General features: G+C 45.5%; 1 protein-coding gene across 5 annotated transcripts in view; it reads left to right on the top strand.

The window, feature by feature from the left end:
• Positions 1-26,574, top strand: part of SH3PXD2A (SH3 and PX domains 2A) — a 275,496-nt gene that overhangs the window by 110,182 nt on the left and 138,740 nt on the right. For all 5 annotated transcript variants that reach the window (XR_010071697.1, XR_010071696.1, XM_063339359.1 and 2 more), the window contains exons 4-5: positions 894-970; positions 10,516-10,607. Coding sequence is in view for 3 of the 5 variants with exons in the window: in XM_063339359.1 (XP_063195429.1) it covers positions 894-970; positions 10,516-10,607 (169 nt within the window). In the remaining 2 variants the exon portion in view is untranslated. The remainder of the gene's footprint in view (positions 1-893; positions 971-10,515; positions 10,608-26,574) is intronic.

A 26,574-nucleotide genomic window follows, 5' to 3' on the forward strand; every position in this document is an offset into this window, starting at 1 on the left:
ATTTTTTTTTACTTTCAAAAAAAGAGAGTTTGTTTATTTTTCTTCTTTTATTTGGTTTCCCTCTGTAGATTTATAAGGGCTCTGTCACCAACAGCCTTGTGTTTGCTCGTGAGCTGGCTGTGTGGTTTGCCTGCAAGGGCAGGAGCCTCTGCAGTGGGATACGGTTGAGTGGGCAAGCATGGGGTGTAGCTGGAGCCCGCATCCCACCCCAGCGATGCTCCCAGTGCTACCAGCATGGACGTGCCAAAGCAGCCCTGAAGTAGAAGAGAGTCATAGCATAGAGTTGGTCCACTCCAGGATAACGCCATCACTAAAAGGGAACCAAAACTTCTTGCGTTATCTGCAGGATGAAATCAGAAAAACTCCCCCTGCCCCATGAGTCACTGTGGTCCCCTTTTGGTGGCTCACGCAAGCGGGGCAGTGGTGGCAGTCGCTGAGGTTTCACGGAGCTGCTGTGCCTGTGGTAGCTGTTAGCCATGTGCTGCATCTCCCGTGCAGACTTAAGACCAGCAGCACCCAGCTGTGGGAGGTGCCAGGCACGCTCCCCTAAGAGCTTCTGCCCCGCGTCCCTCCATCGCCTGCCCCGCAGCCTATTTCTGCACAGTTTGCTCCGAGGGCAGGAGCGGATCTGTTACTCACACCTCCTCCGTGTTCCATCCTGTCTGTCTTGTAGCAATGGTGGGCCACAGTCACACAACGCTGCTGCTGTGCGAATGGACTCCTCCACTGGGTCCGTAACGGGCTTGCAGTGCTCAGCCACCTGCACTGCCGACACCTGTGGTTGGAGCCGGGGACAAAACCCCATCTGCCGGCCTTTCTGCTCGGTGCTGTTGTGCTATCCCACATGGCAGGCGATGCCCCTAACCCTCCCCTTTCATCTGTTCCCTCCTCAGGTAAGATCCTGTTCCGGAGGAGCCATGTCCGAGACGTAGCGGTGAAGAGGCTGAAGCCCATCGACGAGTACTGCAGGGTAAGAGCTGTGTGCGAGGGGCTCAGGGCCACCACCAACGCTGGGCTTTCCCTGCCGGATACTACTAAGAGCTTCATCTGTGTTGACACCATCATAAGGAAGGATGGTTCCTTCCCAAGCACCACCAGGGCAGGTGAAAACAGGCCGTTGTTTGCTCCCAGGGTCCTCGCAGCATTTTCCCCTGCAAACTGTACGCACCGGATTGCTGCCTCATTTCCCTAAGCCTCGTCTGCGCAAAATGTGGATTTTATTTTGACTTCAACCTCGATGAATGCAGGAGTTGAGGCACAACTGAGGTGGCGTTTTCTTCTGTTCCCTGCCCGCCTGTCCCCAGAGCAGCATGAGGGACAGGGCCGGCCGGCACAGTACTGGGGGCGGATGGGCGGCTTCCAGGAGTGCTTCTCCTGACGAGTGAAAGCCTGGAAATTTATTGCAGGACAGACAAGCATGGCTGCGCTGAGAAGAAGGTTAAGTCACCTAATCTTTCCTTTCTAGCTTAGAGTTTATGATTTGATGATAATTAATCCTCCAACAGTAGATTAAAAGTCGTTTCTAAGCAAGGCGGATACCCAGTTTTTGTAGAGGTATCGAGCATGTCAGTCAGCGCATAATTTAAACCCCAGACTTCCTCTTATTTCCCGTGAGGTTTTCTTTCCGTTTTTAGAAAGCCAGAGGAGCAGGTGGAGGGGAAGAAAATACATTCCCAAGAACTTCTCCAGTCAGACATTTGCTCATCCAAAATTGGGAGCAGATCGACAAAGTGCCTGAGGCACGCTGGAGTCGGGGGGGCAGCGAAACCCATGCCATCTGCACCCCCCGCCAGGGTGAGGAAGCTGCGATTAAAGTGTTATCTCATGAGATCAGTCTTTCTTGTGTGACAATTAATGCACTGTCTTCCTGCCGGCGGCCCGAACGGCTCTCTTTAAATTATGTAGGGTCTCACTGCGTCCCTGGCCGCCCTCCTTCAGACAGGAACTGCCGGCGACGCGAGCGCAGAGGGCTGATGTCAGGGTTCACCCGGCAGATGCGTGGTGGAGAAAGGGCCAACTTACGCCGGGGGTGGGGGCAGCTGCTTCTCTGGGACCCCTTTGTCTGCGCCCTAGACAGACCTGACCTGACCCGGCCGGGCCCAGCAGTCACGGCGGAGGGATGTGTTGTGGCGTCAGCCACTGGCATGTTCGTTGGGGCTATGGCACTGTGATTGCCGCCCTCCTCCTCCCTTCCTTTTTTCTCTCCTGGAGAAGTCTGGCTCAGTTCGCTCTGGTTCAGATGATACAGGGCAGGTCTGCTGCTCCTGCTTCCCAGCTTGGAGATGTGGCTGGATGCTTCCCCAAAGCCAAGCTGTATCCTTGATCTATTTATTAATAGGGCTGCTTTTATGAGCATAGACCCAGCTGTGTTGGATTAGCCCAGTTTCCCCCAGCCCAGTGTTTCCCATCTCCAGCAGCAGCTACAGTGGTGCCCAGCAAGGAGTATGACAAACCTATAGTGACTTCTCCAGCATATTAACCCAGCTTCCAGTAATCTCTGGCACGTAAGTTTTTTGTGCCTGATGTAGTGTCTTTTTATTTCATTTGCAGTTTACTGTAATTTCTATTTACTTTGCCTCAGTACTTCCCAGTAGAAGATATTTAAATCTGGATGGCATTGGAGAGCAAGGCTCGTAGTCACTGAAAAGCTTGAGCAGGCATTGCATCTCATGGCTGCACGAGTGCTTCAAGAGGGCAACGTCCTCCATAGTGTCTTTCTGCATGGGGTGTCAGGTCTCTAAGGAACGAAGGCCCAAGCTAACTCATCCATCCCCCTGGGAGATATCTTGTTGGAGCGTGTATGACCGTGGCTGTGCCTGAACAGTCTGGGCTGCAGGGAGGCAAGTGCCTTGGCCAGTGCTGGGAAGTAAAGCAATGCCAAGCTCTTTTTCCCATCCCCTGCATTTGACTCCAAACCCATGCCCAGACATTAATTTGTGTCCAGTGTGGATGGCAGACAAGCTTGTGGATGGCAGACAAGCTTGTGGATGGCAGACAAGCTTGTGCCCGCCTTTCAAGAACAGAATAGAAGTAGCCATGATGGCCTGCCTATCATCAGATCCAATTATGGTCTGATTTCTTCGCTTTCTGCTACAGCTTACAGAGGATAAATGACGATGGTAGTTGGTCACGCCATTGCCTGGCACAGGATGTTGGCAACCTGTCACACAGTTGGCAACCTGTGTAAATAAACAGAGGGACCTGAGAGTTGCAACTCATACCTCTCCCAACCTTTCTAAGTCTGCATATTTTATGAGAGTTTTTCTTTTGAACATTTATGGTTCATCCAATTTGCATTTGTTCAAATAACGTTTGTCCTATGTTATTGTTGTTCCACACCTGTCCCAGGATATGAAAGTCCACAAGACTGAAAATAATGATGAAAATCAGGTACTGAACTTCAAAGGTACAAAGAATTTAGGGAAACAGCTTGTAGAAGGAGAAGTTCTTGGTACAGTGAAGCCAGTGGTAGTTCTGTTACTGGCCTTCATCAGGGACAGGATTTCATCTCTGGAGCTGAGCAGAGGCTTAAAATTCAGAATTGCTTTCTTGCTACCTTCCCTGAAGGTCACCACTTGCAAGGTTGCTGGGAACATGACCTTCAGAACCTTACTGTAATCTTTCCACCCCAATATGAAGTTAACCAGGAATAACAGAAAGCTGTGACTCGGGAACAGAAAATTAGGTGGTGAGTCTGAAGGAGAGTGGCCTCACTTCACCAGCCTAAACTAGACACAGGGTCTCTCTACATTCAGCTGTAACTGCAGAGGGAACCTGAGTGACTTGCTCAGCTCTAATGATAACTTCTAGAAAGCCGAAGTGAAATGCAATGAATCCTGTCTTGGTGTAAGAAGGGAGAATTATTTTTTTTCCCTTCAAATAAAATAATATTACTCACTACTGTTTCCTACTCTGTGGCAGCTACTGATGCATGCACATGACTTGAGAGTGGGATCATGCCCACCTCTTTGGAAGTGTTAGCTCTTTTCTGCATTTCTTCCCCTATCCAGTGGATGTTTTGGCTCTTTAGAGAATTGTGTAGAACTGTAGAGTAAGAGTATCATTTTGACTTCTATAAAACATGAGTGGAAAACTTATGGCCCATGCTAGTCCTAAAATAGGTAGCCAGACAACATACTTAATGTTGAAAAATTTAGCGAATTATGCTGGAATGATGTGGGTGAAGTTGATGGAGAAAATCTGACATGGGATAATAAAATGAATAAATGAGACAATAGGCCTTTGTCCACCGGCATCTGTGAGGAAGCAGAGAAGGGAAGCGGGTTCAGATGCAAATTTTGTGATAATTTTTTTGCCAGATGAGGGTTCTCCATCCACTTTACCTGCCCTGGAAAGATGAAGCACAGATAGGTCCTGGCAAATGAGCGGTGCAAATGTTCGACCATTTGTTGTTTTGTTTTTGCAGCCTGTCTCTGACAGAGCGTGGTGATTTGCACAGCTGAGAGGCAGGTCTGACTTCTGCTGTTTGGATGTGTTGTGGTTCCTGCAGGAGGCACAGGAGCAGTGACAGGCGGAGGCCGCCTGAGTTTGTGGGGAGACTTGGCAGTCAGGGGAGGTCCGCAGAATGTTCTGTGTGAGGGATGTGAACCCCCTGCACCCTACAGCATGGGCCTCCCGACGCGCCGCGCGTGGGTAATTCTTCATTGCATTGTACCAGCTTAGAGAAATGCCATCACAAAGGTAATTAGGCCAGCGTTTTTGCTAAGACCACAAGAAACTTTGAAGTTGCAGTGACAAACAGAGGAGTGGGACACACAGGGGAAGGTTTCCAGGACTTTTCTCATCTCTAAACACGAAAGTGCAGAGTCTGTATGTCCTTACTGGTAACCTGAGTGAGTTACCAAACAAACTGCGTTTTGCCAGTAAATGTGTGCTGCCCACTGGAATTGGTATCTCTGGATGATTTCCCTCTTAACTGTAGACTTGGAATTAGTTTAGTGTGATTTAAGGTCTTCTGGGCTCATTGGGCCTGGTTTTCTTAATTTGATTAGGAGGTTTTGCCAATCTGAAAGAAAGAGCAACTTCATAGCCTTGCCTTGCCTTGCCAGGGGCATTTTATTTATTAAGCTTTTGATCTCTCAAACACACCTCTGGTGTGTGCTTGTCCAGTATGTACTGTCCTGTGTTCAAGAAGGACCTCTCGGGTCGGTGGTTCATAAAACCACCGCTCTCTCTTCACACAGACCACTGGGAAGACTCAGGCCAGCATTTGCAGACTTGCATATTTGTGCATGTTGGACCTAATTGAGGGAAGCATCTTTGTGCAGGGAAGGTCTTAAGATGTGAAGTCACATTGTCATAAACAATTACCTGAATTTGTCTCATGCCTTCATACTGTCCCGACTGGAGGTGGATTTAAGTAGAAGCTTACAGGCTTTTCCATAGTGAGACTTGAGAACTCAAATGCACGCCACCTACATAAAAAATAGACGAGCGAGTCACATCAGTGCCAGGAAATATTGGTCATTTTTTTATTAATGTTCACAGTGTGAGACACCACACTTCAAAAACTTAATTACCTCCCTCTTGGTCTCTCAGTCCTGCGTCTCTTTCAAGGCTTAATTCTTGAACCTGTCAAGACAGATACACAGACGTTTCTGTCTCTATCCATTGTACAACCTAGTGCTGATTGAAGATGAAGTAATAGTTAGTCCTAGTCAAGAATGAAAGAGATTAAGTGAAAAACTTTCAGACTTTGTCATTTTTTAATCTACGTTTCAGAATCCTGGTGGGTTTAGACCAGCTTCAGTAATGAGAGTTAATTATTTGCAATGGACCTCAGTACCTGGAGTAGAGCCTCGCTTTCCATTGCCTTGCGGTCCTTCCATGTCAGAGGCCCAGAACTGTGTCCCAGTTACTTCCAAAACTCTGCACCCTCTTTCCCTCCTTCCCTCAACTCTTTATTTATTACCGTATCTCCCTACTTCTTCTCCAGTCTGAATCACCACCATGTACTCTTTATCCATGTCTCTGTCTGACATTCAGTGTTTGCCATGAGACCTCCACACTTCAGTGCTTTGGGTTCAGACTTGGAGTTATTGAGGCTCTCAACAAAACAGAAATGGAAAGTGTTTTCACGTAGGTGAAACAATTTATGTCTCTGTTCTGAGAACTGAACTATTTTAATTGCACCTTCCCCCTCGCTGGACTCATTGCCATTCCCAAATGTCTGGCACTAATGATCAACCTTAATTAAAATTGAGAGCAGGATAGTTAATATGAAAAGTCAGGGAGTCATAACCATGCGGTACTGTCAGCTGTCTCTGTGTATTTGTGTGCAGAGCTGGGATTATCCCCGCTGGACATTAGGGATCAAGGAGCAGCATATCTGAACTCCCTCAATGGGCTGTGGCGAGAGACAGCCAGTGATTCACCCCACGCAGAGCTCGATGTCCATGGTGGGGTAGACAGAGTGGCCTTTTTCTCTAGCGATTATACAAGTTGATAGGCAAGTGTGACCAGTCTCCCATTTTAGACATATAAACTTCAGTGGGGTGAATATCGTTCTGTGCATATATACACATACACACCTACGCACATGCTGTGTATCTCTACATATACATGTCTGTGCGTCTGTTTTTATAAATGTATCTGCATAAATGCAACACACAGCACTCAGCGCATCCTTACAAGTACCTGCATGGTTTTATACCCGCGTGCATGTATTTTGTGAAGCCTTTGAGCTTTAATATAGTCCCTCAGAGCCGTCTGCAGTTCATGTAACCTTAAGCCATGAAGCCCTGCCTGTGCCTGGTGCTCTGTTTGCTTCGAATGTGGTGTGCGGCGTGCAGCAGCCTGCCCGCAGGTGGGCTGGTGCTGCGTGAGTAGCCGGCCATCCCCAGTGCCAAGGGCTGCTTGCTCACGCCCTGCCTGACGTTACAGCTTTTCTAATAGCCTTCTGAATCATCCGCTCTGCAAGACTGTCTGAAACCTGTAATATAGAGAGACAGACATCGTTACAGGCTGAAATAACACATAAAAGCATACCTCCTGAGGAGTGTGTGAGGTCTGAGCAGTGCACGTCCGCCTTTGCATGCCGAGCGAGGAAACATGCTATTACTGATAATGCTCGGCGGTTGTGCAAGGCTGAATTCTGCTCGCTGGCACTTTTTATCTCTCACCTTTCCTGTTCAAATTCCTTGCTGTTTCTGGATGCCTCCTGTTTGTAGCTGTGTGCATTTGCCTCTGGTTTCCAAATCCCAGGAAGAATGTCACTTCCCTGTACTTTCCATCCTTTCACCATCTGTTTTCCTCTTTTTCTTTACCCTCATTTCCTTGACCCTTCAGTCTTTCCTTCAGGCCCTTGCAGCTCTGCCCTGAGACTATCTTGCTGGAAATGCCAGAAACTCACAGTTTCCCCTTGCAGAGTGACAGCCGTGTCCCTCATCTCCTCAATGCACTTTTTGTTCACTTGCTGGAATCACATTGGACTTGGCTGGCTCCTGGGTGGATGTTGTGTGTTTGCTGAAGAGACGTTTGTTTCTCAAAAAAGCATTGCTGCTCCCTGCCAGTGTCCAAAATCAATAGACCGACTCTGTCTGGTTTTACACCCTTGTTTGCACTTTCTTACCCTTTTTTAGCATTTCTTACCCCTTCTTAAGGTTTTGTTCCTTAACAAAAACAAGTAAAAATTGTCTGGCTGCAGACTTACACCTGAGCTGCCCAAAAAACAGGCAATGGCAAGTTACTGCCATGTGGATTTCCTTTCACCTCCATGCACTGGGCTGAAAATTGCAATACTTTGGGAGGTGACTCAGAAGGAGGAGAGTCTGCCCTGCCCCAGGGCTACCGTGTCCGTAGGGTGGGAAGGTGGATGACCGGGTGTGGAAATGGCTTTGGCTGATTTTTATCCACTGCCTGCGAAAGCCTGGAGTCATGGAGGTGCTTTTAAATTGCCCCCCTTCAGCCCAACCGGACCACAGTGCTCCTGGAAATTTCCAGGCAGGGGATCGCTGACTCAGTGTAGTCAGATTTCCTGAAACTTCTAAAGATTTAGGAACACAAATGTCCAAGGCAGCTTGGTAGGATTTGTACTCCTCCATCACTGAAAACCTACTCTGTTTTCCACCTCAGTATTGACATCTGTAGCCTGTATTTTGGGAAGGGTGAACACCTACAACCTGTAGGGAAGCGGTGACTCTTTGGGAAGGCGTCTCGTGTCCAGGACCCCCTGTGATAAGTATAACTTGGGTATTTGTGTTTCTCTAGTAATGATACGTACCATTTGCAGTTCTTGCTCTTGCCCCATTGACTGCCTAAGATCAAGCCCTTTGAGATTTCAAAACACACTGTAGATATTCAATATCTGAGCCTCATAACCTTTCTGCAGATTAGCTAAGTGTTATTGGCCAGCATTGTAAATGGGTAACTGAAGATATGTCCCTGCTGAATTTGATGGAAAGAGGTTAAGTAACCTGCCCAAACCAAGAAGGGCATTAGTAATAGAGCCTCACTAAATCTCAGCCTCATCCACTGTTGGTTAGGCAGCGTTGCTCCTCTGCCTAAGTCTGTCTCCTGCTTGAGGTGCAGCAGAATAAAACATGCTCTAATGTGTCTTTGTTAGCCTGTTCTGGCGAGGCGTTTCTTCTTCTCCTTCAACATGCCATAATTGTTTCCCTTCCCTGGCAGTTCCTGACTTCCCAGTGTTAGTCTTGATTTGCCAGCTGGATGCGTGTGTTTATGCACACTAGGAATAAAGGCAGACAGTTTACACCTTTGTTACGCTTTCAGGCAGGACGGCAAGACTGAGTGGACAGCGCTGGGGACGAGGGCATCCTCCATTCAAAATAAAGCACTTGAGTTTTCCACTTGTTAAGTTTCATCCTGTATTAGTGCAGCAGCCAGCAGCGTTCTGTGAACATGCCCCGGCACTCGGACCTGCTGGGCTATTGCCAGGCTTCAGTATCTGATGCTGCTTCCTTATTGCAAGGTATTTTTCCGTTCTGTAGTGCAGTTGTACATGACCAAAGGCCGGTTCCTCATTCTTCACAGGCCTGCTGATATCAAACTGATTTTCCTTGTGTTTTTATAACATCCCTCCACCAGAAAAAGGAGAGCTGTAGGTCTGGAAGCACTCAGCTTTGAATTTCAGGCCACCTCAAACAAGACCCCATCATGTAATACTGGAGACCTGCAGTTTCAGACCAGGATTTTTTCATTTTTCAGCTGTTTTTCTTCACATCCCCGAGCAGGAGTGGTCTTGGAAACAAATCTGGCTGCTTCTAAAGCTTGGTTAAAAACAGCCGTGAGGATAACCAACTGCCCTGTTCTGCCTTCATGCTTTGGCTAGGCCTTCTGGTGTGTCTGACCAAGATCAATGAGATGTCTCATGGGTTAGTATAACCAGTTCGCCCTAATGCACCTTCATTTAGCTCTGGTGCAGTTTTTCATCCATCTTTCAAGATTGTTTGTCCTACTTTCAACTAGCAGAAGAGCCAGACAATCTCATTTTGTCAAACAGGTTTACAGCACCTCTAAGAAGCTTGGTCTATATTTATCCTGTGGCCTATTTTCAATGTAACTTAGCACAGGAGGAGGTAAACTCCAGCCTCTTTTCCTCTCCTGCTGGTCATTTCCAGAGGCAATCTCAGGGTCATGTCACTTACAGCTGCTGTCTCATCTCTGTGGGCTGGAGACGGCTTTTTGGCCTCTTTTGGCACTGCCAAGCTCTAGAGTCTGAACAGCAAATTCATAGCACGTTTCTGCCTTGTGTGCTTGCCTCATTGGTTTGAAGTCCCGCTTTCCAGTACACTTCAACATAACGTGGTTGCTTCCCGAATTGTACTTAACTATTGCTGAATGTGACAAGCGCTGCGCACCTCTGCCTTGCAGAGCATATGGATGTTGTTAGCCAAGATGCGTTGCAGCGAGACCTTCTTCATGCAGAAATAGCCTCGCTGCCTGTTTTTTTTCCAGTTAATCAAACTTCTTTTCCTGTCCATTTAGGAGCAAATTTTTGTGTGGTTCTTTGGGGTTTTTTTAGCAAACTCTGCTTTTTCTGTTGACAGTGCTTAATGGAAAGCCTAATGAAGCACATTAATCTGTTGTATTAGTGGGTGTTGAGTCTGTAGATTTTCTCTGCTTGAATTTGTGTGCATTCACATAGAACCCATAAGCCCTAACCACGTTGTTTGAGGTGCTATGCAAACACGTGTCACGGACACTGTCCCAACCACAGATCACTTGTCTACTCAGTGTTATGGTTTTGCACACGTGGACCAAATTCTGCTCTTGTACACATGGCAAAAAAGTTACATTGGCGACTCTGGGTACCATTGCTTGTCTAAATTCATTGGATCCTACTTGACATTAGCAGTCAAGACATGTTGTTTCCCTTCTTCTCAAGTAAGTAGCTAGGTGTGATGCTTTCCTTTTGTATTCTCTTCCCCCTACCAGGACTGTTTTGCCTCCTCTTCCTTGTTAGTTTAGGTGTTTGAGGCCGTGTTTTGAACTTGACATTTCTAAGTGCTTCTCCCTCCCTCTTTTCTTTTGCAGGCGCTGGTTCGTCTTCCTCCTCACATTTCACAGTGTGATGAAGTCTTCAGGTTCTTCGAGGCTCGCCCAGAAGACCTTAACCCTCCAAAAGAGTAAGTGCTTCTCAGTTCTTTTTGATTAGCTGGAAGGAAAAGATCATTTGGTTTTATTACTGCCGTAGGTGTGGGAACACATTTTGTAGCTTTTAAACACTACCTAGAAAATGCCCAACAATTACGTACAACCATGTCTGGTGCGTGGAGGACAAGGGAGTCAAGCAACCCTCAGACACAATTTTCCGCCATCCTCCACCCACCTTTGCATTGTTTCTTGCTGATGGTTCTGATGAGGGAACCTCCCCTGGCTTGTGGGTTTTACCTGATAATTATCACCAAGGAGTCATTTAGTTCCCAAAAGCATTGGCTCAGCAGCAGGGGAAATCCTGCCAGTAAGCACTTGGCTCATAATTACCAGCTGCTTCTTTAAATGTACTCCTGCCCAGAGATACTTAGTTATCTGAAGGGAGCAAGATTGTGGTCCAGATCCAAAATTGTCTCTGGAGAGTCTATTCTTTCTGAGCAGGAAGCCAAGAAAAGGCTGGGAAAAGAGTTCCCATTGAACACAGAATCACAGCCTTTACCTTGGAGCAGGCAGGCTGATTCATGCTGATGCAGTCAGGGTTCAGAGGACTAATTTATCCAGGGAAAGCGTTGGCAGGATGGTATTTACAAGCAACTGTGCTGCCTCATCTGATGTTTCCTTTTCTCCTTCATACTGAACAGGATATATTTTATTGTGCTCCACAATAAGATTTTGACTTGGTCCCATTGTGTTTTGTGCTGCTTTGTTGCACGATTTGAGACTTGATTGCAGGCTGTGTTACTGTAATTTGCTTTCTCCAGTGTTTGCACAGCCCATTGGGTAAGGGGAAGTGGATATAAAGCTTTTGGGGTTTGGGCGGTTCAGCGCATGCTAACCTGTAGTTAGCAGAAAGATTTGTATTGGCTTCAGCTGTCTGTTCCCATGCTGGTGTAGACGAGAGGACCTTTGCAGTTTGATTTCTCAAACTTAGTCTCTTGCATATACCTGGTTTTATACAAGGGGACATATTAGCATTTGTACTAAAGAAAACACTGCTAGCGTAGCTGAGAGCAAAGTCTTTTTGGTTTTTGAACGAGAAAAAGAGCAGTTTTTAAATCAAAGGTCTGAAAAAAGAGCTGCTATTTTATTTTTTTTTCTAGCCATCCTTGTTTTAGAAAACTGTCCGGGGTGAATAAATGCAGTTGCATTTTCATTGTTAAACACATATTGCAAAATTAGAAGCCATTGCAGCAGGATATGCCTACGCTCTGAGACCTGCTGACCATCACAGTTTCTACTTAGGGTCTGTAGGAAGGTTTGCAAAGGTTGCTTGATCCTACAACACCCCTGTGATGCAAGGAGACATCCCCACATACCAGGCAGAAACAGACACCCAGAAGAGGAGTGAGGTCCCCAGGGTTATGGGAGAGTTCACAAATGGACTTTGGGTGTCTACTTGAAATGCTGTTTGATGCTCTTGTCTGCTTTCTGTACTTGATACAGACCCTACAGTGTTAGGGCGGAGTAAAATAGAGTCAGGATTGGACCCCTCCACAAGGCAGGGAATGTGGACCAAGGCCCACCCCTGGGCTGACATTGGTCATTATGGCTCTCCTTCCGTTTTTCCTCCTACAAGTTGTTGAGGGCCTTTTGCCGAGCTCCCCGTTCTACAGCCTTGCAGCAACTTTCAAGTTATCCATTCGCTCTCCCCTGGAAAAACAAAAAAGACTAAATTTTCTCAGCCCAAGCCTTGCATCTTATTCCAACCTAGTAATAAGCGTGATTTATTTCCCTGGAAAATGTAGAGCAATAACCTGATTAAATCTCACTTCACTAATGTCTGCAAGACATTAATCTAGCTGGGTTTAAACAAATCCTACCTCGTCTTCTGTAAGCAAACAGATCTTAGGGAAGGTGTCTAAGGTTTCTGCTGGGAGTGCTTCACAAAAGATGTATTGTTGAAACTGAAGATTAGTCTCTACAAAAAGATGATGTTAAAGCCAATGGAAACATCGTAATGTTTTTCTTCTGTGAACTGAGGGGGAAGGGAGGAGATCTGGGGCTCACTGGACCACTGTGTAGGGTCTTGGGGAAGGAGGACACCTCCAGGGTGATTCTCAGCCTCAGCAGTCACTGCAGGAAGGAGCACAATTGCGAGAGAAAAACCCCAATTTATTCCCTCACTTTGCTACTCTGCCAAGCCCCTCCAGAAACAGTGAACCAGTGGTGCCCAAGCCCTTTGAATTCAGTCTTCCCTGTACCACGTGATCCATTCATCTCACTGGGGGTGGTAAGGGTGTAGCCTGGGGGCGGCATCTAGACTACCCTAATTATTTTATCTTTTTCTTCAGCTTCTTCTTTTAGCCCTCAGTGCAGAGGTGGTTCATATATTGATATATCAGCATAGACATGACATTCAACTGGCTGGGTTAAAGCAGAGCAAATATTGCCAAGTGAGGGACTCAGCCACCAAGGGTGGCTTGTGCCACCTTCATGTCCTCCCTCTGTGCACAAGGAGATGGTCTTTAATTTTGTGACCCCTGCTTTGTTTTTCTGCAGCAGCTCAGCCTTATAAGACAAAACCTGGCTTAGAATTTAATTAAATAATTTTCAGGAGTGTAGCCCTAATCCCACAGGCGTTTGAGTAGTTGAACCCAGAGAGTCCATTGAGTTATTGCGTGTCAGCAGAGCAGTGACTGAGCACGTGCTCGCAGCCAGAAAAACATGGAAGCTTAAACTTCAAGGGAGCAGTCACAAAAAAGTGTGATTTACCTCACAGCTGGAATTGCAGACAGGTATCCATGTCCGTAATTGCTGAGTCTCACAGCTGGAATGTGTGGAGAGGTATTCATGCCCTTAATTGCTGAGCCATAAGTCGCGATGATGCACATGCAGCAATTCATGTATTACTGCAGTAATTCAGCTGCGAAGCTGTACCCGTCACTGTTGTTCCTATCGTCCTAAAAGAAACCAACATTTCCCTGTAGTCCCCTAGGCACTTTTTTGAATGTGGTCCCAGCTTCTTCCTTATAACTCTTCATCTGCCCTGCCCTTGCCTCCTCCCTGCTTCTGCATACTGTCCTCTCCAGGTTATGCTGTGTTTGGCTTGCAGGCTGCTCTCTACAGGGTCGTTTCCTACTGCTGCTGTGCTCCAACTGCCCGTAGTGCTGAGCAGCAAGCAGTCCAGCTATAATAAAAGCTGGGCTTTCCCAACACTGTTACAGTCTGGCCAATTTGTTCGGTTGGATTCGCAGCTTAGGTTTTCTGTTTCCTGTTTTGGTGATGGTCCAGGCTTTTGCGTCCTGTGACAATAGGCAGAAGGTATTCCACTCAGCCCCATTAAAACTATTCCATGTACAGCAGCTTACAGGCAGATAGCTGGAGAGATGTCACAAGAAATCACAGTGTTTGAACTGGCTGACGGTCTCCTCTGAGTCTGCTCCTGCTGGTGGAGCTAACTCCAGGTCAGATTGCTCCCAAACAGCAGGTTTCACAGAATCACAGAATCTTCATGGTTGGAAAGGACCCTTAAGATCATCGAATCCAACCAAACAACCTATAATCTCTGCCACTAGAGCATGCCCTGAAGTGCCAAATCTAGACGTTTCTTAAATACCTCTAGGGATGGTGACTCGACCACCTCCCTGGGCAGGCTGTTCCAGTGCCTGACCACTCTTTCAGTAAAGTAATCCTTCCTAATATCTAACCTAAACCTCCCCTGCCGCAACTTCAGACCATTTCCTCTGGTCCTGTCATTATTCACTTGGGAGAAGAGGCCAACACCCACCTCTCTACACCCTCCTTTCAGGTAGCTGTAGAGGGCAATGAGGTCTCCCCTCAGCCTCCTCTTCTCCAAGCTAAACATGCCTAGCTCCCTCAGCCTCTCCTCATATGACCTGGTCTCCAGACCCCTCACCAGCCTGGTAGCTCTCCTCTGGACACGCTCCAGCACTTCAATGTCCCTCTTGTACAGAGGGGCCCAGAACTGAACGCAGTTCCTTCATGCTGCTTGGGAGAAACCGTAGGAGGACATTAAATCATTCCATGAGATAGTCTGGGAGCTCTCCCAGCTCTCTGGGACCGTTTCACGTGGTGAAAGCATGTCTTTTGCACGAGAACCGGCACGCGTTGGGAGCATTGATGTACAAGGCAGGGTTTGGAACTCCAGTGCCGGTGTTCCCAGGGCAGCTGCTTCTGCTGCTCTCACTCCACTCCACTGATTAGCTGCAAAGAAAGCAAGCTTCAAACCATAAATTCTGGTACAACAGGAGCAGTTTCCAAGTCCTTATGTTTGTAATATGTGCAATTTTAGTGTTTGAGCAAATGCATATGTATATAGGCAAATGGCTGGGCTTGTGTCTTTAACCATGCCCATGTAAGGACCAGATCCTGCACTGCGATGGGAAAAGATACTGTAAGGTAAGAAGGAAGTGCATTTTTATTTTTCCATTATTTTAAGTTAAAACACCATGTCACTGAAAGCCATTCATTTACTGGATACTTCTGTTAATAATTACAATTACTGATAACTAAGCCAGAGATGGATTAATTTCAGACTTCTACTGGGGATTTAAATTCAAGGCTGAGGTCAGGCCAGGGCTCATAGTCAACAAACAAAATCTCAGAAAGCATTTTTTTAATGATTCTTTTTTACTAGAAATAACAGAAATACCCAAAGAGTAGGATTAATCAATTAGACATTGCATATGGTCCACTGCTTTTCAGGCTTTTTTTGCAGTTAGGTTATCCCGGCCAGACCACTCATGTGGAGTTCGCTTTTTCTTTCTGAGTCTGGATCCAGTCTAAAAAGCAGACCAAGCGCCAAGGATTCAGTTCTCCAATACTCCCCCTGCAGAAATGCATGCAGACTCAAACGAGATTTCTGTTTAAACCACCACTAATAATATTAACAACTGAATTTAAAGCAATGTTCAATGTCTGAGAATATTTTTCCTGCAGGAATCATAAAGCAATTCTCAAACAATATGCAAATCCACGAACACTTGGGAACTTATTATGTATACGACACAACAGTATGAGGTTTGATGCAGAAATTGGACTTAATGCTGAAGGTGCCTTTACTGAAGAACAGAAAGGCTTTATTGTGGTCTGTAGCCATGAGTTTTATCATGTAAATACTGGTATAACACTCGGATACTCAGATGCCAGGCAGTCACTGTGAAATGGAAGCTGGATTCTCCCTTTATTCTTCGCATACTATGGATTTCTGTTAAGGAAAGAAGTTGCCAGGGTAATGCAGTGACCATGTTAAGGAAACATGCTGTAGTTTATGAGTCTACCAGTGCTAAAGCACAGTTCCCCAATATGCTTTTCTCCATCCATAAGCATGACTGTGTTTACATATGACTATTTCTGTTCCCCAAATGTGCTATCATCTGCCCTGTATTAACAATACCTATTGGTAAAGGAAGAAATTTCTTCATATCTAAAATATCTGTATTTATTCTGATTTGTTTGATATTATGCAAATAATTTCTCTTCTATTTCATCCCTTATATTTCTTCCCTTATATTTCTTCCCTTATATTTTTCTTGTATTTCCTCCCTTTAGAATTGTTTCCCAATCCATTTGATAGCTGAGTCTCTGAGCAGATATGCTATGAGAAAAGCTGTCCTTCTTTTTTTGTGGTTGCTCTTTATTACAGGATGGTAATTTTCGCATCATTTAGGAATGTGGTCAGCACCATTTTATGACAGTCGGTGTTACAGTCTGCACTTGGCAGTGGTATTCTGACTGCTCAATGCATGCATTTTATTAGGGAAATTCATTCCACTTGGCAGATGCAGAATGGAAATTAATTTCCCTAAGAAATGCAAAATCAGAAAAAGATGGAAGATTTATTTTTTCTGTGATTTATCAGCTGGGAAGTAAATTGCAAAACACAGCAGGAAAAGGTCTAAACAAAGCTGGTGGCAGGATGAGGCAGTGAAGACACACTGTTCTGGAGGGAAGAAAAAGTTAATATTTTCAAAGAATGGCTTAATCACCTTCACTGAGATTTAGGTAGCTAAGGATGCAATAACCTGTTAGGACTGAGTTTGCCAAGAGCCTTGCTTGGCAGCTCCTAATTAGTCATCCAGCTCTCATTGATGTCAGTGGGAATTAGGTACCACAGCTCTTTGAGATCTGAGTTAAGTAGCGCACCTGTGTTTAGTTTTTCAAAGGTACCTGTTTTAGGGCTGTATTTATGTAGAAATATTTAGCCTCAGCACCTAAATTTGTTGTGAAAATGGTTTCTTGGCTTCTGAATCGCAGAAGTGCTTTCCAGTATCCTGCCCGTAGTGTGGGACTGTAGTAGATCTGCGGCTGAGAGGTCAGGCAGCCTTGTGCCCCAGAAATCGAGGAGTGAAGTGTGGCTGATTCCCAGTTGTGCCCCCTCTGACCCGGAGAGCTGGAGCTCGGTCTCTGGGACCCAGTCGTTGTCAGATGGGGCTCTAGATACCCTGACAGCGTACGCTGCCTTTCATCAGTGCGTATTATCATGATCTTTGGGAAGGTCTCGCTTGGAGACTGTTATGTTAAATAAACTAAGCCAATAGAGGGATGGAGGAAACTCTAGAAATGGGAAAAAAAGAAGTAAAAGAAGTAACTCATCCTCTTCTTCAGTTTCACATGGAACTTTCCCTTTTGTTTGCAACATGTAAATGATTTGGGCTGGAATATCAAATGGAGGATACTGAAATTTGCTACTGGCTTCAGCGTTGGTGATAACAGCAAATAATGCAGCCTTCTTGAGAGAAGCTTTGAATCTTTTTGCAACTCATCCAGAAAATTAAAAATGTATGTATTATATGTAGAGAAATATAAAACAATAAACCTGGGGGAAAACAGAACGCACATTAAATGAAATAAGTTCAGCAACCACAAAAAAAAAGACGTAGAAGACTGGCAGTTGAAATAGCATACATTACTGCTGTCACCATACAGTAAGAGCTTTTATTCCTTGCCTTGAATATCACATTTGGGTTTGCTCGTGCTTTGTAGGTCTGACTGTGAAAGGACACGGGGCTGAGAGGAGCAAAGATAGTTTAATGTACTGACGGCACCGGCAGCCAAGTGTACAGAAATAGCTTTTGCCTGGATTGGTTATGAGCATGTGGCAGGGTTTAAAAGTGGCATGCTGTCACGGGCACAGGATGGGTTAAGAATAACCAGACTTATCCGAAATCTATCAGAATGTGACCAAGATCACAACCTTGCTGGCACGTTGCTGCTTCAGTGGTGGCACTGAACACTGCCTTGCTGGGACCAAACACGACAGTAGTGTCAGGGCTAATATAGGTTTACAGTTTATGAGCACAAATTCAAGACAATTTTTTTTTTCTTTCTCTGTAGAAGAGTTGGGACTGAAGAGGTATTTTGAAATACAGAGATGTTGCCTTTAGAAGAACGAAATGCCAAGCCTGTTGGCTCAAGGGCCTTTTTCCTGTCCAGTAATTTTTGTTCATATCCTAAAGGAACGATCACTGCTGGTAATTTGCCAATGCCTCTTTTGTAGGTTAGAAAGTAATAGTTTGCTTAATGTTTAACTTTACCCAAGAAATTCTTTCCTTCCGGAGAAGAGAAGTTCAGTGTTTAATGCAGAGGATTGATAAATCTGCTCCTTTTTGTCTCATTGGTTTATTTTGTGATGTTGGAAAGTCTTTTCACGTCTCCTGGCTGTATCTGCAATGCGATTGCAGGTGTATGGTTTCAGAGGTTTGCTAAGAGGATTTGATTCTGGTAAAGAAACCCCGTTCCTTCCATAGTATAACTCTAGAAATGAATAGTTAGAAAAATAATTTGTTTTTAAAATCATCAGTCAACGTTGGAAGAAACATTACTTCCAAAACCTGTCAGGAAAGCCTATTCTGCTGGTGCTTCTATATGCAAAACCAGTTAGTGAGCCAAAAGAACAAATTTATTCATCTGGCGATGGGGGAAACCTAGGCTAATGAGGAAGTATTAGAGTAGAACCAAAATCATAGAATCATAGAATTGTTAGGGTTGGAAGGGACCTTAAAGATCATCTAGTTCCAACCCCCCTGCCATGGGCAGGGACACCTCCCACTAGATCAGGTTGCTCAGAGCCCCATCCAGCCTGGCCTTAAAAACTTTCAGGGATGGGGCTTCCACCACCTCTCTGGGCAACCTCTTCCAGTGTCTCACCACCCTCATGGTGAAGAACTTCTTCCTAACGTCCAATATGAATCGACCCATCTCTAGTTTTAATCCATTCCCTCTAGTCCTACCGTTACCCGACATCCTAAAAAGTCCCTCACCAGCTTTCTTGTAGGCCCCCTTAAGATACTGGCAGGCCACTATAAGGTCTCCTCAGAGCCTTCTTTTCTCCAGACTGAGCAATCCCAACTCTCTCAGTCTGTCCTCATAGGAGAGGTGGTCCAGCCCTCTGATCATCCTCGTGGCCCTTCTCTGGACATGTTCCAGCACGTCCATATCTCTCTTGTAGTAGGGGCTCCAGAATTGGACACAGTACTCCAGGTGGGGTCTCACGAGAGTGGAGTAGAGGGGGAGAATCACCTCCCTCGACCTGCTGGCCACGCTTCTCCCGATGCAGCCCAGGATACAATTGGCTTTCTGGGCTGCTAGTGCACACTGACAGCTCATGTTGAACCTCTCGTCCACCAGCACCCCCAAGTCCTTTTCTTCAGGGCTGCTCTCAAGCCAGTCACTGCCCAGCCTATATTGGTGCTTGGGATTGCCCCGACCGAGACGGAGGACCTTGCACTTGGTCTTGTTGAACTTCATGAGGTTGGCACGGGCCCACCTCTCCAGCCTGTCAAGGTCCCTCTGGATGGCATCCCTTCCCTCCAGTGTGTCAGCCGCCGCACACAGCTTGGTGTTTTTGCGAAACTTGCTGAGGGTGCACTCTATGCCACTGTCCATGTCACTGACGAAGATGTTAAACAAGACCGGTCCCAGTACTGATCCTTGAGGGACTCCACTTGTCACTGGCCTCCACTTGGACATGGACCCATTGACAGCCACTCTTTGGGTGCGGCCGACAAGCCAGTTCTTTATCCACTGAATTGTCAGTCCATCAAACCCATATTTTATCAGCTTGGAGACCAAGATGTCATGCGGGACAGCGTCAAAGGCTTTGCTCAGGTCCAGGTGAATGACGTCAGTTGCTCTCCCCTTGTCTACTGATGTTGTGACCTTCTCGTAGAAGGCCATCAGGTTTGTCAGGCACGATTTGCCCCTGGTGAAGCCGTGTTGATTGTACCCAGTCACCTCTTTGTTATTCTTCTGCCCCAGCAGTGCCTCCAGGAGGATCTGCTCCATAATCTTACCAGGCACGGAGGTGAGACTGACTGGCCTATAGTTCCCTGGTTCATCCTTCTTTCCCTTTTTGAAAATGAGGATTATGTTTCTGCTTTTCCAGTCAGTGGGGACTTCACCAGGCTGCCATGACTTTTGGAATATAATAGAGAGCAGTTTAGCAACCTCATCTGCCAGTTCCCTCAGTACCTGTGGGTGTATTGCATCAGGTCCCATGGACTTGTACACTTTCAGGTTCATCAGATGGTCACGAATCTGATCTTCACTTAAAATGGGCAGTTCTTTCCAACCCCTGCCAGAGGTTATTGAGCTTGATGTGAATGATTTGGGGCAACCGTTATCCTTGAGCCCTCACTTCTAGAAACGTTTGGTTCAGTGCCACAGGATCTTCTGAAAGTCTCCGATTAAAGACTGCCGATGCTTGGTTTGATGCCCCAGATTAGGAGCAGCCCATAGGGTTGAATCGCCCATGCTGATAAACACAAAAGAGATCTTTAGGTCCACACAGAAGAGATGCATCTGGTCCTGCTGTGCTTTATGAATAAGCCTGGAACTGAGAAGGGGAAGAGGGATGGGGACTTCCTGTTCTTATCTGGATGTCTTGTTCTGGTGAGCCCCTGCTAGCAGGTTAATTGCATGCACTGAGGTATCTGTCACCATCGACTCATGCCAGGCAGGAGGAGATGGGGTGGAGTTCTCTGTTCACTAACATGACAGAATTGAATATAGCCTGTCTTGTCCTCTGGGTGTCACGTCTCTGAAAAACAAGAATAGGCAGCTTATGTTACAAATATATCATGAAGAAGAATCCAGCTTGTCATTGCCATGTCTATATTTAATATGGTCGCACTATTGTTTAATGAAGATCTTTTTCTGCTCTGAAGAGGAGGGCACTAGGGACAGACGTGCGCAATGGGGTGTTTGCTGCCAGGGTGATAAATTATCCCTCAGTGGTGCTTGGGGTCAGATGAGACTTTTCAGTGCCCTGCACTTCTATTGTTGATCGCTATGAAATTTTGACATTGCTTATCTGGAGAGTCCCTTTATTTTTAACACTGTTGAGGACCAGTAGCCTCGCTGGTTATAAAAGGAATGTTTTTCTCACGCATACGTGCCTATTGCAACCCAACATGTGGTTCTGAACTGGTTGGGGGCGATGTAAAGCACCCCGTTACCTTTGGTAGGCTTTTACCAGGCTGTACTATATTTTACAAAGGAAGGCATTGCTTAAAATGTGTTTTAATGCTGTTGACTACAGGCCAAGTGGAGCTGACATCTCACATTTATTTACGGTGGAGCGTTTCTGTCTAAGCACTGGGAAGTAGAGGTGATGTTCCTCGGTAAACAGGACTTTGAACTCTGGGAGTCTCTGGTACTGCCCATAGCATCCAGCAGTTGCCACTGAAGAGAGAGGAGGAAGCATTAGCAATCAAAGAGCACCGAACAACAGGTATAGCAAGTCAGGTCTCTCTGGAGAGCCACCGCCTCCTGCTTTGAGTTAGTAGGAGAGCTGGGCTTCCTTTCTGGCTTGGCTGTATCATAACAGCGCATTAAAGTATTATTGTTTGGTGCACCTGGCTTCACCTGTTCACCCCATGCCACCAAAGGGTTTGCGCTGGAAATCCGTTTCATCACATACACAGGGCTTGGTGTTTTGTGTCCACAGAATTTTGCATTCAGCTCCCAATGCTATTGCTGTTTAAAATCTTGCTTGTAGCAAGCCTGGAAAGAAAAAACATTTGTGGCAGTAGGGAACCGTCCCCTGGAGTGCTGCACGCGTCCGAGATGATCTGTTTTTCTCTGTTCGTCTCTCTCTTGAGGTAACAAGGTGCCTTCTTCAGGAATTACGGTGTATAAAAAATACCAGACCTCGAGTGGCTGAGGCTGTAGGAGACACAATGATCTACCGGTAGATCCATTTCCACCCTTTCCATCTTCTTGACTGGTCTGCAGCTGACTGTCTTTCATGCGTGCTGTTCCCAGAAACACAAGCAGAGGATCAAATAACAACGTGTTTTGACTCCAAACTCTGGAGTGACTTATCATGTTATCAAAGCTTTTGATTTAATTGAAATTTCACAGATAACCCTAGACCTGCTTTTAAGTGCAGACCCAAGTGCCAGTGGGAATTCAGTTAAGACCCTCCCCCTGCCCCTTTTAATGCTTGCATTTTGTTTGGGAGGTTTATGGAAGGGATTTGCTACTGCTTATCTCTAGCTAGAGCTGTGTGTCTGGGTTCAAAGATGCCCTTTGTCTTTGGGCCACTTTCTTTTTCCAGTTATGCCAGAGTTTGATTGGAACGACCCTGCTGACAGTAGAGCACTATTTGAGATTTACGCTGATGTAAGGATTGCAGAATTTGTTGTGTTAAAAGTAGAATTCTTTCCTTGTTTCCACTCACAGCTCTTAAAACAATTGGCCTAAGCTCAGGAAAGATGTTCGTTTAAACAGACCTCGGATATATTCTGAATAGAGGATTGACTGTGGCTTTGCAATACTTTAGTCTAATCTAATAAATGCTGGTTATTTGCTGGATTCTTGCAAGCCGTATTTGCTTCCCAGCTCCAAGGAGTTTTAATAGCCACTCCAGTAATGCTGACTGCAGTGCACTGTGGTGAACCTCAGAACATTGTATATGTCTGATTACATTTGCTTTCAATTACAGTCTTGTGGGTTTGAAAAATCAGAGCAGTTCAGGCTCATTTGGGAACCACTGCAAAAAAAAATCGCTAGTAACCTGAGATACTTAGTGCTTGAAAATACAAAAGAAGAAGAAAATGTTGAACGTTGGGGGCCAAAAAATGTCTATTTTGCTTTATGAGAAGAGACCCAGTGCAACAAGTGTGGGGTTAGGATGGCAGGGGCACCATATCTAACAGATAAACCTTTTCCTTTCCCGTCCAAGCATGCTGGGAATGAAGTGTGAATGACTCTTGCCAGAGACAGCGTTCATCAGAGACTTGAAGCTGTCCTGGTTCACTAGTGAATTAGTGACATTGCCATCTTTGCTGCTCCCTGTTGGATAGGTTGCCGGTCTCAGTCCTTTTTCTAATGATTAGATCCTCACCAAAGTTGTCCTCTCCTGCTAGGGGAGCTGTAGAGTTCTTGAGGATGGTAAAATTAAATTAATCTTATTTCCCTCAAAGTGCAGTATTTTGTAGAGATGTTGATTATCCTCTAAATCTGGCTAAAGGAGGAGCTTTCTTTTCATGAAAATGTTTTACCAAAAATGAATCTCTCAGTTCCTGCTGAAATGTGGTCCCAAACCCCAGAATTTGGATAGTTTTCATCAGCCTTACTGAGCAGCAGGGTGGATGTAGGATGAAAAGACGTTCACAGAGACATCCAGCAGATGGCTTTGCAGGTGACCTGTTCTGCAGTGAATGGCGTTCAGGTCTCTGGGAGCTGTGTGGCTGGGACTTCGTCTGCTGGGCTGTGTCTGGTCCTGCCTACTTAATGCCTCGCTCTTCCAGCGGGCAGCTCTGGGAGAGCATCGGTCAGTGGTTGATCCCTTTCTCCTCTGCCAGCATCTGGCAAGCAAAGAAAGGGCTCATGAACACATTAAAGAACAAGCCCTGGTGCAAACACCTGTGTGGGGTGTTATGAATATTTAGTAAACGAAAGAGGAGCAGGGAGGGTTTCATCATGAAAAAACCCAGCCACAGCACTGTGACACCAGGGATGGTGCAGTGAATTTTCACCCCAGGTGAAAGATTTCAGCTATTCTGAACTTAGGACCAGAAGGTGGGATGTAAGGCTGTCGTCAGCCCCCTGACAATTCAGGCAACCACAGGTGAGGTATAAGGTATGCAGACTGATTAACTGGGGTAGCTTTTACTCTGTAGTGGGGACCAGTACATATTGCCAGCGTTCTGCATTTCTTTCTATGGGATGGGACATTTTAGCAACATAGCTCCCAAATTTGGGGAAGCATGTATGTAACAAAAATGAGTGCTTTCCTTTCTGTGGTCCCAATAATAAGGCTCTTCAGCTTGCATATAGCCTCTGTAGTCCCTGTAGCTAGTAACCTGGGTGCTGAGGCATCTTGCTGGGTCTGGATTGGTTCCTTCACCTACATGCTTACCTTTATAGTGAAGTTAAGGGCCAGGGGCAACTAGGGAAAGCTGCAAGAGTCATTCATATCCCTGCAAACAGCTTTAAACTCTTCCAGCAAGAGGTCAGTAGAAAAGTATCTTATTGTTTGCTGGGTCGTCTCAATGCACAAAGCAGGGCTCTGTTGGACACGCACTAACAATGTTATTAATGTTCGTGATGCATCAGTGTCATCCCCTGGGGGGAGGAGGAACCCCCGGCGGCTGAATTGCACAGGCCATACCGGCTAATGAGATGCTCTTCTTGCCAGGCCTGACAAATAAGCTTCTGTTAATCTTCATTGTTATCATTTTCATCCTCATCTGTGTGTTCGGGAGGGGGTTGTTTTACAGATGCTTGGCTGAGGAGATGGCAGGGTGCCCCACACTAGCTAGCGAGCTGGCTCTGGAGGTGAGCTGGGACTTTAAGAAGAGGCAAACATTCAGCAGATGAGGAGAAAGCCTTGAATCCCTTCAATAAAGTAGTATGTTGGAGTGAGTGGTTGCAAGAAGTAGGAGTTCTGCAGAGGACAGAGATAAAAGGAGGCTTTCAGGCAGGGGAGAGCATTCCTGCCTTTTCCAGATGTAGCATTTACATTTGGAGAGGGAGACCTGCCAAAAGGCCAGGCTGATGAAGGATGCTTTGTGGTGCTTCCAGCCTATGAAAAATGCAATACTTCGAAAGTTAGGTGCTTGTAAGTTATTAGGCAAGGAATGAAATAGGCATCGTAAGAGGAGTCTCTTTCTCCCTCTTCTTAGGGAAGTCTGGTCTCCAGTGCATTATGTAATTACTACCTTTTTTTCTTCCTTTTTTGCCTGCTTTCTCTTAAGGCTTTTTTAAAAATACACTCTTGCCTCAATCATTCAGCATCCTCATAAATCAGAAAATTTTGGCCGTGCAGATTTATGACAAGTGTTTTATATTTAATTTTTTTGTTGACAGGCATATAAACTACTGAGCCCTGGTTAACTGCCCAATAAGTCCTCATCCCTGTCAGGATGAATAATGTTTGTGAGAGAAGATTGAATTAATATCAGTGAGCAGAGAATTTTTGGCTTTAACAAACAAATATTGCTTTCTGCCATGTTTTTGTCTATCTTAATATGTGCTCAGAAAATCTCCAATCTTATCTCCATTTCAGATACGTTCAGTTCAGATACAATCACATGCCAGGGAGCTGTGTAACTAGAAGATGTGATTATAAGTTTAAGAGAGCACTGACCCAAAATAGAGCATTTAACAGCTTGGGGCTATAACAATCCTTTGCAGGTTTCCTGAATAAGTTTTGCCAATCATGTCTGTTTCTCCTTTTAAGACCTTATTTTCAAAACATCAAAGCAAATTTTGAATTTTGAATGAAGTAGGGCACAACCCTACAGAGACGTGTGTCAAAAAGAGAGTAGTGCAGCTAGATAACATTAAACTTGCTGTCAGCCTCATCCCGAGAGCGATTCTCCTCCAAACATTTATGCATGTGGGTAGTTTTCTACACAGTGAATAACTGGATTGGATTCAGTGGGAGCACACATGCACCCAAAGTTATTTGTGTGTGTGTTCATGTGTATGTTTGTTTGATAGGAATGAAAAATCCTGGAGAGGGCTGGGCTATAAGAGAGGTTCATTCATCAGCAACCCCCTCATGTTAACTCATGTTAACTCTTCTGTCTTGCCTGGAGATGGATATGTATGGAGTACACGTACTCCATACATAGTGCCATACGGACTGCCAACACAACTAATTTACACTGAATTAAGTCACCAGCTTTCAACGGATGAGGGTAGGTGACATCTATTCTTGGAGAATCCTAAACATAGATGTCACACAGCAAAACCAGCAGAGAGGCTCAACTGGCCTGAACATTTAGAGGTTTTATATAACAGATAATTTGTGTGTGTGCCCTGAATGCTCTTTTTATGCATTTATGTTTACTAATATTTCATAAAGAAAACAAAAAAAAAGTGCTTGAAAGCAGTTGGGTAGGTATCTTTATCTGTATCTTTGAGGGGACCTTTTAATTGTGTAGCTGTAAAATTGAGGGAGCACCAATACTGTCTCCATAAGGGAATGCAGCCGCTTGGAAACAAAGCAGTAAGCGCAAGGCAATGCAGAAAACCTTTCTGTGGCTGTATTTTCTGTAAAATCCTGTTGGGTACCATTTTCACGGTGGTTCATTTGCTGCAGCTAGTGCTTGCTCCATGATCAGAAGGGAATTCAGCCATCAAACAGGATTTGTCAGGTTTCACTCCAGTGTAAAGGACTAGGTCATTGTAAGCTGTCTAGTCGTAGGCAATTGACTTATCGTCTCTGATTTTAGATTCATACATAAATCTTTTTTTTTTTTTTACTGGACATTTAAAAATTGTGCTTTGTTCTTGCTTATACCATCCCTGACTGCATCAGTTTCTCTGCTTCATATTGACATATCTTTTCTTGTGCCATTTTTACTTGTCCCTGGGTTTTTCCATTCTCCTTACATCCCTTGGATATTGTTTGCTTCTCTCTCAATGTGTTCTGCCCTGCTTCCCCTAGCATTTCTACACTCATTTCTACTTCTCCCACTGGTACTCTGTACATTGGGTTTATTTGCTGTCTGATGTATTTCT

Source organism: Chroicocephalus ridibundus, chromosome 6, assembly GCF_963924245.1.
Source record: "Chroicocephalus ridibundus chromosome 6, bChrRid1.1, whole genome shotgun sequence".
Lineage (NCBI taxonomy): Eukaryota > Metazoa > Chordata > Aves > Charadriiformes > Laridae > Chroicocephalus > Chroicocephalus ridibundus.